General features: G+C 35.3%; 1 protein-coding gene and 1 gene segment (V, D, J or C); both read right to left on the bottom strand.

Annotated features, from left to right (window-relative positions):
• Window positions 1–3759: 3759 nt before the first annotated feature.
• On the bottom strand, window positions 3760–4577 carry LOC122966933. The segment is given in 2 exon segments: window positions 3760–4172; window positions 4265–4577. Coding segments are annotated over 2 exon segments (462 nt in total).
• A 2665-nt stretch (window positions 4578–7242) lies between these two features.
• LOC122966932 lies at window positions 7243–11909 on the bottom strand. Its single transcript, XM_044331283.1, has 4 exons — window positions 11627–11909; window positions 8983–9239; window positions 7673–7721; window positions 7243–7584 (listed from the first exon to the last, which is right to left on the bottom strand). Exons 1-4 carry the CDS (start codon window positions 11907–11909, stop codon window positions 7274–7276), a joined length of 900 nt encoding a protein of 299 aa, XP_044187218.1. The 3' UTR covers window positions 7243–7273.
• Window positions 11910–12546: the final 637 nt, after the last annotated feature.

The following is a 12546-nucleotide window of genomic DNA, read 5'->3' as shown; positions in this document are numbered from 1 at the left end:
AAGACAAAAAACAAAACTATTATTTACTATAAGGAAAAAGGAAACAGTTATTTGCTGTAAGTTTTAAACTTTCTTATGATGTCTTCAACTCAAGATCAGTGAAGATCTTCACCTGCCCAGCAGATAGTTAAAAGCAACAGTCCTGTCCTATAGTCCATCATGTTAAACTGTGTGTCCACTGTTCTCTGTCATCCTCTCTGCAGTCAGATAAGTAGAGGTGGAAGACATCAAGGTTTTGCATTGACTCCTCCTCACAGGGAGGAAACAACTAGACTGGACTTGGCCAGCATTTTGGTTGGCTGTTAAAATTACAGTATAAACTGTATTTGTGCTTCCAGCCAAATGTGTTATGATTCATGCATGATGTCTTTTGAAATCAGACTTTTGATCTGAAAATAAAAGTAATAATAATTAGAAGCAAAAACACAACAGAAAAATCAACCAGTCACATACATAACAGACAAAAATGTTGCAAGATTTTGTTGCCAACTCTGAATTAACAGATGCAGGGTTTTCTAAAACACACAGCAAACTGCTCATAACTGTATTATCATCCAAACAAAAATTATTTTCATACTGTACTTACACAAGCAGATAATTTAATTAATGAAATAATAGGCACTAATGTTAAGTATATGCAGGGGTAAAAACAGCAATATGGGCCTTTAAATATTCTGATATTCATCCGTCTGTCTGGCAAGGAGCAAAAGGCCAAACATACTGAGAGCATTATATGGTCATCAGTATCACCATATAAATGGTTAATTCACTGAAAGAGTGTTACAATAATGCTGCTGTGATTAGATTTTAAACTCTTGATTAAAACTCTTGAGGTTACTGTAGAGAAACTAACTTTTGTCAGATGCAGGCCTTTTGAAAGACCACATGTTACTGTAGTTGAATTTGTTTTATGGTTCATTTTGCATTTTTGAAAATGCAGAATCTACTGTGAGCCATTAATGGTGGGAGATAGATTAAAGTACTGAGTAACTAATTACTGAACTTCTAAATGTATTTTTAATTTCATAATCTCACAGTCCTAAATATGATGTTTACATTTAGCAGGTGATTTTTGTACTGTACATGTGTTGCTTGTTTATGTCTCCAGAAGACAGAAACACAACTGCATCTGTCCTCTACTGTAAGTGTCTGTTGGATGTGTGGCAGCCTGAGAGGTTTTTGTTCAGGTCTGCTGATGGTTTGTGTTATTGTGGTTGTCTGGCACAGTAATACACAGCAGTGTCTTCAGGCTGTAGATTCTGTCCATTTAGAGTCACTGTGTTGCTGGAAGAGTCTATGTTGACACTGAACTTGTTCTTTAGTGAATCCTTGACAGTTGTGTCATAACTCATCCACTCCAGTCCTTTCCCTGCAGGCTGTCTGATCCAAGCTGTGTAATAGTCGCTAAGAGAATAAGAGACCTGACAGGTGATGGTCAGACGTTGACCTGGCTGCACAGTCACTGAGGCTGGCTGTGTCAACTGTTCACACTTCACACATATAAAAAGAAGAAAATGTTTTGTTACAAATGATCAAGTTACACTGCAAAAGAAGAACTGCTGACTATGATAAATCCAGAGAGACTCACAGGATCCAGCTGCCAACAGCAGCAGCAGAGCTCTCATGAGAAATCTTTATAACTGCGTAACAAGGAAGATCACTGAGTTTGCATAGAATCAAATATAGAGCATAAGAATGTGTGACAAACTGGAGCTAAATAGAGGAAGTTGTTATTAATATTATTTTATTTACACTGTCTTGAAATAATAATTTCAGTGTCCTTTTTAATTATTATTTCACAGAGGTAGAATCAGGGCCTTGATTCCGATATTTAAATATTTATCACCAACTCACTAAACAGTTTATTAATGATAGCAGTTTTATCACTCATTTAATCAACTCAAGTCCCTGTATTTAATGAAACATGTCAAGTGTTTCAAATAATGCATTTCTACTTTTGTACAAAAAATATTTTATTGATACTCAAATATATTTTTGAGAAATTGAAACATTTTGTAAATTCAAATATAATTTTATACAATTTTATCTTTATATAATTTTTAAGGAGGATTATGTTGCTATTTATGTCCTTAAAATGTATATTTAATGTCATATTTTTTATAATTGAAAATAAAACCATATTCAAGTTTTGAATAGTCAACATTGTAATAAATGGTGGTAGTAAATAGAGGAGGTGATATTTATATGACTCTCTTATTACTGTCGGTAATACAGTAATAAACTGCTGTGTATTCAGTCTTCAGACTGTTCATCTGCAGATAGAGCTCACTGCTGGAGTCATCTCTGGAGATGGTGAATCTACCCTGGACTGACTGGGAGTAATAGATAGAGGAACTAGCTGTGTGTATAAAAGTGATCATCTCCAGTCCTTTACCAGGAGCCTGTCTGACCCACACTGAGTTTCCAAAGTCAAACCCAGATGTTGTGCAGGTGAGTCTGTGGGATTTTTCAGGTTGTTTAACGGCTGGTTCAGACTCTGTTATGGTCTGACCTTCAACAGCAGTTAAAATAAACAGGACAACTACCCAGAGTGTCATCTTTCTGTAAGCCACGTTAACAGTGTGCTTAGTATTTCAAATCCCTTCATGTATAATGTTAACTGGACCCCTGAGAATTGGTTTACAGGAGCTCCTCCTACATCACTGCTTTGAAAGTCAAGTTTAAAGTTGAGAACACAACACAAAATAAAACAGCATTTATATAGTTTGACAACTATGAAATACTCATTTAAAACATTTAAGAAAGATTGGTTTTGCTAAAGTTACATATATTTATGAAGAGATTTATTTAATTTTATTTTGTTACTGCAAACACCAGAGATGTGAAAGCAAAATAATCTAAACAGTATCGATGCTTGAGTTTGCTGCAGCTGATTTATACAAACTTTTCATTGGTTTTAGTGTTTGCATATTGCAGATGTTTGTTCTAAAGGAAATTAAATAAGGAACTGAAACCTTGTATAACCACATGCAAAAAGATATATATATATATATATATATATATATATATATATATATATATATATGTATATATATATATATATATATTTGCTGTAGTTAGGTAGAAAATGTCTGCTGGCTTATCGGTCAAATAATTTACATGAATGTGATCTTTGCTATCACATTGGAGACAAGTAAACAAAACAGTGGAAAATGTGGACCGTTAAGTGTGTTTACAACTGAAAAACACTTTTGACATCCATTTATCCTCTTAGTTCACAGCCTTTGCAGTTCTCTGTGTATATTGTACTGTAGTTTTAATCCCACTCCAAACTAAGAAATGTTCATCAACTGCCTTCAGACTCTGACATCTCAGTTTAGATAGTTAGAAAAGTAATTTAACTACACAAATGCTGTTTACTGTTTAGCAGTGGTCTTCTCTGAGAAATAGTTTTACTGAGGCTCTTATATGGAATAAGCAATAAATGCTTATTTAGTATTATTACTTGTACATTCAAATCACTGTTAGGAAATACACCTTTAATCCCCATTCAAAACCCCATTAATGGTTCTCCAAATGTGTTTGGTTAGTTGACATGTTTTAGTTTAATGTGTGTAAAATGTGTCCATAAGTAATTCTATGTATTATTATTAAATTCATGTTCAGACATGAGACACATTAACATGCATGGCTTATTGAAATCAGTTTAAACATGATTTATTTTGTTATCAAGTTTCTCATTACTCCCCGTGAGTGTAATTGGCAGCAGATAAGAAGATAATATAAATATCTATTGTTTTAGTCACCAACATATTGCTTCTTGAAAACTGCTTCATCTCTGATCAAATGTTGTGTCTGTGGAGGTTTTTGTGCAGCTGCTTCACTGTCTTCAGTCACTGTGACTCTTCGAGCACAGAAGTAAACAGCAGAATCTTCTGCTGTCAGACTCTTCACCTCCAGGTACTGATTGCTGCTGGACGCAGTTTCAGTTATGATGAAACGACTTTGAAAGGAGCTGGCATAGCTAGCAGAGTTTGAACCTGTGTTCATCCTCCCAATCCACTCCAGAGCTTTACCTGGTCTCTGTCTTATCCAGTGAATAAAGTAGCTTGTCAGGCTATAACCAGATATGACACATGACATCTTCACTGTCTCTCCAGGTCTTTTCACCTCAGAGGGAGACTGGTCCAGTTTGATCTCACTCTGAACTCCTGTAAGCAAAGAAATGAAGATCATCATCCATGAAACTTGAAAATCACAGGTTAGACATTTACAAAAGAAGCAAAACAATTAGTTTTCTTACCATGAATAGTAACTACAAACAATAAAATCCAGACAATTGTGTTTTTCATTCTGTAATAAACACTGTGGTTCAGTGCTTTCTGATCAGAGTGTTTTAACAATGTATAAAATTCCTCCAGTTGTTCTGCTCCAAATTATATGACAGTTGCTATTGCTGTATTTTTATAAGGAAGAGTTTGCATAGACCTCCCTCTACAGGTTTAAAAAGGAAATATTCAACACAGATACATTTTCATAAGTAGAGTATCTACAACAACAGAGGAAAATGTAAAATATCAAATCCCTGCTAGCTAATATCTGACCTGGTGGAGAAGGTGAACAAAACCCTTTTTTCAAGATTGACAATCTTTAATTCATGATGTAGCAAATTATTTTATTTCAGTTTAGCCATGGCTAAACTGAAATATTTATTATTATTATTATTATTATTATTATTATTATTATTATTCCTTTTTTATTTGCAAATAAAAAAGGAAATCTGCACCCTATTTGTTTCTGCCTTCAAAGATATAGAGGTTCTGTGAATTCCACAAATACAAATTGTTATCAACTAAGCAGAGAGCACTATCTTTATTAATGTTCATATTTAAAACATGTTTGTGTGTGTTTCAGTCACATGAATCTCTGGGTATTTGTGCAGGTCTGTTGGTGGTTTGTATCATTTCGGGGTGACGGACACAGTAATACACAGCTGTATCCTCAGAGTGCAGATTCAGTCCCTTTAATGTCACTGAACTATTAGAGGTGCGTGTGTGATAAAGGAACTTGTTCTTCAGAGCATTATTTTGATAAAAGCTGCCTCCTCCCCACCGATGTATAATCCAGTCCATTGGTTTTCCTTCAGGCTGTCTGATCCAACCTGTTGCATAGCTGTTATCAGTCAGAGAATAACCAGGGACCTGACAGGTGATGGTCAAAGACTGTCCAGGCTGTACAACCATTGAGTCTGGCTGGATGAGATCAATACTGTACACACCTGTGGAAAGAGAAATCAACATTATCTCCATCATTCATCTGACTATTCAGTGTTTCTAATGTGTTTATTAGTGTGAATCCACTGAAAGCTCCTCACAGGATCCAGCTGCCAGCAGCAGCATCAGAGCTGCAGAGAACAAGGTTGATGTTGAAGCTGAACTGATGTGAGCTCTTCTGTCCTCTCACTGACACACACACACACACTGATTACATTTTATTTAAATGGATTCTGTTGAAGGTGAAAAGATCAGCATTTCTTCTCAAATCCAGACTGAAGTAGAAAGAAATTATTGAATCAAATAAAGTTATTGTTGAATTACACTGTTATAAAGAACATTTATATAGACCTGAGTTCTTTCATCATTTTGATTTTTAAAAATCATATAAAGTTTAAGGTTAATGTGAATTTTTTCTGATAGAGTTTTTTTACAGCCAAGATTTTACTATTTTACTTGTAATTTTTGTTGTATTTTATTTCATATTTTCTAAATCTATGTGAGAAAGGAAAAACGAAGACAAGAAAGAGAAAGAAAGATTAAAAAATATATATTTTAAAGTAAAGAAAAAATAAATGTCAACAATCGACAAATATTTTACTGTGTGTCTGTATGTACAGTATATATCTATTTAATTACTGCAGTGAAGTAACAGGGAAAATACTCAAATAGCATGAAGACTTGAGTTTGTTCTGGTTAGATGGAGGTTTGGAGCTTTGAATACAAATTTGAATACAAAAGTTTGAATGTTTTCAGTTTTTGCAGATGTTTGAAGTCACATGTAGCTCAGACAAACTTGGAGACTCTGAACAGATGTTCAGGAACTGAAACCTGTGTGATGATCTGCTTAAAGCTATTTATTTTCCTTAAAAGATAATTATAAAAGATAATTATATTAGTTTAAAACAATCTTTAGTGGGGTGTCTGTGAGATAATTTGACAGTGTTAACAGTTTAATGTTGTTGCTGAAGTAGTTTGAAACTTCATTGATACCATACAAAACATCCTGTTTTATATTCAGTGAGTATTGAAGCTTTGATTTCATTTTAAATCTGCAAACTGAGAAAAGGTGAAATAATCAGACTGTTACCAATCAACTCTCAGGTTAAACATTTAGACAAAATATTTAACTGCACAACTAATGTTTTAATTCAGTGATCATCTTATCTTTTAAGCTAAAGGTGTAAAACACACAAAAAATATAAAAATAATAAAATAAATAAATAAATAAATAAATAAAACAAAATAAAATAAAATAAAACTCTATCTCTCACCCTGGTTCCAAACCAGAGATCCTCCACAATGCTGCAGCTTTCCATTTCTTTTCTTCTCTGTTTTTTCTTCTTTCTTTTTTATCCTCTCTTTCTTCTTCTCTTTCCTTCCCTCTGCTCTCTTCCCTCTATATCCTTACACACCAACACTAACACACTCACACACACACACACACACACACACACACACCACGTGCATTTTGTACTAAGCCAAAAGTGTATTTATTTATTTTTATTTATTAATTTATTTTGATGTTATTGTTTTCTTGGGGTTACTGTCTGGTCCTTTTTGCTCCTCCTGTATGTACTGCCCTGTGTCATAAGAGTTTCATGTTAATCACTTGTCCTGCACTCAATTTGTGTTATTCACACTCTGCACTAAATAAAGGGGAAAAAAAACAAAAAACTTTTCTGTCTTGTTCAAATACTGAGTCCAGAAACTATAACTGATCGTAATCTCTTGAGTGTCAGACATCTTAATTTAAGCTCTTTGGTAATAAGGAAGACAGTTCTGTCTATTAATATGATTTACATATCCAAGTGATATACTTCTCTTATTAGAAATACTGTTTTCTCTTGTAAAATGTATCTTTAAGGCCCAAAGAAATATCACATTGTTCTCCAAAGATGAATAGGAGTAGAGGAATTACAAAATTTTCTTGAACTACTTAAACTGAAGACATTAATCATATGAGATAATTATTGTGATCTATCATCATAGTAAGGAGAACTATTGTAGGATTTTGTAAAGCTGCTCAACCAACTCAGTCACTGTGAGTCTCGAGCACAATAATAAACAGCAGAATCTTCAGTCTTCAGACTGTTCATCTGCAGATACACCTGCTCTCTGCTGTTGTCTCTGGAGATGGTGAACCGGCCTTGAACTGACTGAGAGTAGTCTGTGCTACTATCACTATAGATAGTTGCAATCCACTCCAGTCCTTTTCCAGGAGCCTGTCTGATCCAGGCCATGTAGTAGCTGCTAAATGTGAATCCAGATGTTGTACAGGTGAGTTTGTGGGATTCTTCAGGCTTTTTAACTGCTGGTTCAGATTCTGTCAGAGTCTGACCATCAACACCTGTCAAGACAAAAAAGAAAATAATCAATTTTTTGAAGCTGGTCACTTTTAGAGATAAATTCAATTTAAGATCTATGACAATCTTCACCTGCCCAGCAGATAGTTAAAAGCAGCAGTCCTGTCCTATAGTCCATCATGTTAAACTGTGTGTCCACTGTTCTCTGTCATCCTCTCTGCAGTCAGATAAATAGAGGTAGAAGATGTCTGAGTTTTGCATTGACTCCTCCTCACAGAGGGATTGTAGTCAAAGCAGATGAGAGCATAAAATAATATAAATATTCTATTGTTTTAATCATCAACATACTGCCATTTGAAATCTGCTTTATTGTCATCTGACTAAGTAAAACCATCCACCAGTGCTCTGAATATATTTTGGACTGAGGTCACCTCTGATCCATGAAGTTCACTCTCTGATCAAATGTTTTTCAACTTGTTTCCCCTTTTTCATGAAATGTGAAGTTTGTACTTGTTAATGTGACATTTCGACGGCCGAAGAGCAAAACCTCCTATCTGAAAAATGCAGTTTTTTGAGAAAAGTAAAAAGAACTAGTTTTCTTGCAGAATGCTATTTATTAAGGATACCCAGTACATAATACGCTGTTTTTGGACTATTTTATTATATTATGTGTTAACAATACCGACTAGATATTAATGCCTCGCAAAGTGCAGATAGGAGCTTTTGCACTTGGTGCAAGTTGGAAGAGGTTCTACAAAATGATGCTCTAAATTAAGTTAATAATTAAAATTAAATTAAAAACAAAATTAAGTTGTAAAAAGATGTGGTATACTACATAGTAGTATACCAGGGTCAGAATTCCCTAAGTGGGAAATTCCTTAAATTCAGTGTATTTGCTTCCTTGTCCACTGGGAATGAATGTTCAGTGATTGTGTAACCCACTCGTGCTGTAGCCTCTCTACACAGCCAGGGACTCTGCGTTGTGTTTTTGTTTTGTTGTGTGACTTTTCTGTCACCATGAAGGGTGGGATTATCTTGCAGACAGACTGAATATGAGCAGCCTTCCTTGTTCTCATCATCCAAAGTGAAATACACCAATCAGAAAATTCTGCAGATAGGAGGTTTTGTGCTTTGGCCATCGATTTGTTATTCAAATTATGATTTGACAATTGAAAGAACTCAGTCTATTTATTTGAATGATGTAAGATCAGAAAGAGAATAAAAACTACCAACAAGTTTAAAATATAAAGAAATCTATTGTGGATATTTTCAAAGTGATTTTGTAACATGCAGCTCATCAGAAAACCAAGATGTCACTGTCATCATATGTAGCTACTTGTTGTCTGTGCAGGTTTTGGTGCAGCTGCTTCACTGTCTTCAGTCACTGGGTTTCATCGAGCACAGAAGTAAACAGCAGAATCTTCTGCTGTCAGACTCTTGACCTCGAGGTACTGATCGCTGCTGGACACATTTTCAGTCATGATGAAACGACTTTGAAAGGAGCTGGCATGGATAGCAGAGTTTGAACCTGCATCCATCCTCCCAATCCACTCCAGAGCTTTGCCTGGTCTCTGTCTTATCCAGTGAATAAAGTAGTCTGTCATGTCAAATCCAGATATGACACATGACATCTTCACTGTCTCTCCAGGTCTTTTCACCTCAGGTTGAGACTGGTCCAGTTTGATTTCACTCTGAACTCCTATAAGCAAAGAAATGAATCTTCCATCAAACTTGAAAATCACATGTTGAACATTTAAATAAGAAGTAAAAGAATTGGTTTTCTTATCATGAATAGTAACTACAAACAATAAACTCCAGGCAAGTGTAATTTTCATTCTGTAATAAACACTGTGGTTCAGTTCTCTCTGATCAGATGTATAAAATTCCCTCAGTTGTTCTGCTGCAAACTATGACAGTTACTGATTATCTGTTTATAAGGAAGGAAGAGTTTGCATAGACCTCCCTCTACAGGTTTAAAAAGGAAACATGAAACACAGATACATTTTCATAAGGAAAGTCCTGTCAGCTAATTTCTGAGGTGAACAAAACTTTTAGGTTCAACATTGACAATCTTTAATTCATAGTGTAGCAAGTTACAGCTATATTTCAGTTTGGCCAAATAACAAAGGAAATCTTCACACTTTATGTGTATACGTTCCTGCTTTCATAGGTATAGAGGTTCTGTGAATTCCATAAATACAAATTGTCATCAACTAAGCAGAGAGCACTATCTTTATTAATGTTCCTATTTAAAACATGTTTGTATGTGTTTCAGTCACATGAATATCTGGGTATTTGTGCAGTTCTGTCAGTGGTTTGGTATTTAAGCTAAGGGTGTAAAACACACTCAAATGTTTATTATCCAAATACTGAGTCCAAAAACTTGCAATTGATCGTAATCTCTTGGGTGTTTAATAATATGATTTACATATCAAAGCGATATACTTCTATTTTTAAAAATATTTTTTCTCTTGGAAAATGTATCTTTAAGACCCAACAAAACTACTACTTAAAATGAAGACATTAATCATATGAGATAGTTGGAGTTTTTCAGAGTACTGTAGGATTTTGTACAGCTGCTCAACCAACTCCAGTCACTGTGAGTGTCGAGCACAATAATAAACAGCAGAATCTTCAGTCTTCAGACTGTTCATCTGCAGATACAGCTGCTGTCTGCTGTCGTCTCTGGAGATGGTGAACCGGCCTTGAACTGACTGAGAGTAGTAGATGTAGCTACCACCACCACTGCTGATATAAGCAACCCACTCCAGTCCTTTTCCAGGAGCCTGTCTGACCCAGTTCATGCCGTAGCTACTGAATGTGAATCCAGACGTTGTACAGGTCAGTTTGTGGGATTCTCCAGGTTTTTTAACTGCTGGTTCAGATTCTGTCAGAGTCTGACCATCAACACCTGCCAAAACAGAAAAAGGAAAATAATCAGTTTCTTTAAGCTGGTAACTTTTTAACAACAACTTCAACTCAAGATCAGTGAAAATCTTCACCTGCCCAGCAGATAGTTAAAAGCAGCAGTCCTGTCCTATAGTCCATCATGTTAAACTGTGTGTCCACTGTTCTCTGTCATCCTCTCTGCAGTCAGATAAGTAGAGGTGGAAGACATCAAGGTTTTGCATTGACTCCTCCTCACAGGGAAGAGAGAACTGGTTTGGATTTGGCTCTCATTGTAATTTCAACACACAGAAAGCCATGCTGTGTGTTGAAACTACAATATATATTGTAGATTTAAAATATAAAATTTGTGATTCTAGCCTAGTTAATTAGATTTGTGCAATATTATTAATTATGTTTTGTTTTTCGGTCTGTCTCTTTGGAAGTTGAGTTTTGTGTAGAATGTGGCCTTCTGTTTTGTTGTAAAAAATGATAACAACAACATTGTGCGTAAGAAAAGATCCCAATAATATACACTGCAAAAACACAGCACACAACAGAAAAAATAACCAGGCACACCGCAGTAAAATATTTGCAGCCTTTTGCAGCAAACTCTGAATTAATGGATGTCAGAGTTTTTTTTATGTTTATTTATCATTATTCCACAGCATCTTGTCAAGGCCTTGATTCCAGATAAAATATCTAAATACTCTTCACCAATCAAAATAGTTTTTTAATGATAGCAACTCTATCACTCATTCAATCAATTCCAGTCTCTGTATTTAATGAAACATGTCAAGTGTTTCAAATAATGCATTTCTCTTTTGGCATTTAATTGTTTTATTTGTACCCAAATATATTTTTTAAATTAACTTTTTTTCTAACTGCTGGAATGTATGCATATAAAAATGTATATATATGTATATTTATTACATTAGAGGGGATTCTTGCTCTGGGGGGGAAAAAACAAAGCAAAAAAACCCCAAACAAAACTAAAAAAAACCAAATTCAAACAATTTCATTAAAATCACTGTTTTAATAAAAGTGATACAGACAAACGTTGTGTCTGTATTAATGGTGGTAAATAGGGGAAATCGTTTTTGTATGACTGTCCTATTACTGCCTGTCACTGTGTCTCTGGCGCAGTAATACATTCTGTATCTTCAGTCTTCAGACTGTTCATCTGTAGATAGACCTTACTGCTGGAGTCATCTCTGGAGATGGTGAATCTACCCTGGACTGACTGGGAGTAAAGGATAGGAGTACTAGATGTGTGTACCAAAGTGATCCTCTCCAGTCCTTTTCCAGGAGTCTGTCTGATCCACACTGAGCTTCCAAAGTCAAACCCAGATGTTGTGCAGGTGAGTCTGTGGGATTCTTCAGGTTTTTTAACTGCTGGTTCAGACTCTGTTATGGTCTGACCTTCAACAGCAGTTGAAACAAACAGAGCAAATACCAAGAGGGTCAGCTTTCTATAAGCCATGTTAACAGTGTGTTTAGTATGTTTTCAAATCCATGAAATCTCTTTAAATATAATGTGAACTGGACCCCAGTGAGAATTTTTGTATAGTTACTCCTCCTACATCACTGCAGCACCGTTAACCCAGATATCAAAATTCCTGTGGCCTAGATCCGGCCCACATACCACATGTAATGATGGCACTTGAGCTCCTGTTTCCTTGGGCCACAAGCAAGCCGTATGTCAATCAAGAACAAACCAGATAAACCAGAACTGGCCCACATCTAGAGTACACATACCTGAGAGTACCACATCTTTTTCTAAAAAAGGCCCACATTTGATTTGGGATATTTGGGCCATATTTGCTATTTTACATGTGGGCCATTTCAGGCTCACATCCATTTTGTCCGGGCCAGAAGAAGGCCAGCAGTGACGCATCATTGCCTGAAATGGCCCACTTATGTATGCTATCTGGGAAGTCAAATTTAACAGATAGAAAACAACACAAAATAAAACAGCATTGAAACAGTTTAACCATTAGGAAATAGTCATTTAAGACGTCTATTCCTCCAAGACAACAAATTACTGCTGAATAAAGTTAGTTATAGTAAAGTTATCAGATTTGTTCTGCTAAACTTTAATTGAATCAAATGAGTTACAC

Source organism: Thunnus albacares, chromosome 17 (genome assembly GCF_914725855.1).
Source record: "Thunnus albacares chromosome 17, fThuAlb1.1, whole genome shotgun sequence".
NCBI lineage: Eukaryota > Metazoa > Chordata > Actinopteri > Scombriformes > Scombridae > Thunnus > Thunnus albacares.
The sequence above is the reverse complement of the archived record's forward strand: the minus strand, read 5'-3'. Positions and strand labels throughout refer to the sequence as shown.

What these genes read in the sequence shown, in the direction of transcription:
- LOC122966932 (XM_044331283.1), bottom strand. Translation starts at nt 11,909, where the DNA reads ATGGCTTATAGAAAGCTGACCCTCTTGGTATTTGCTCTGTTTGTTTCA. An exon ending in CTCCAGAGATGACTCCAGCA is followed by an intron (nt 9,240 to 11,626) that starts GTAAGGTCTATC and finishes CTTTGCTTATAG; the next exon opens with GAGTTCAGAGTGAAATCAAA. An exon ending in TTTAACTATCTGCTGGGCAG is followed by an intron (nt 7,585 to 7,672) that starts GTGAAGATTGTC and finishes TTGTCTTGACAG; the next exon opens with GTGTTGATGGTCAGACTCTG.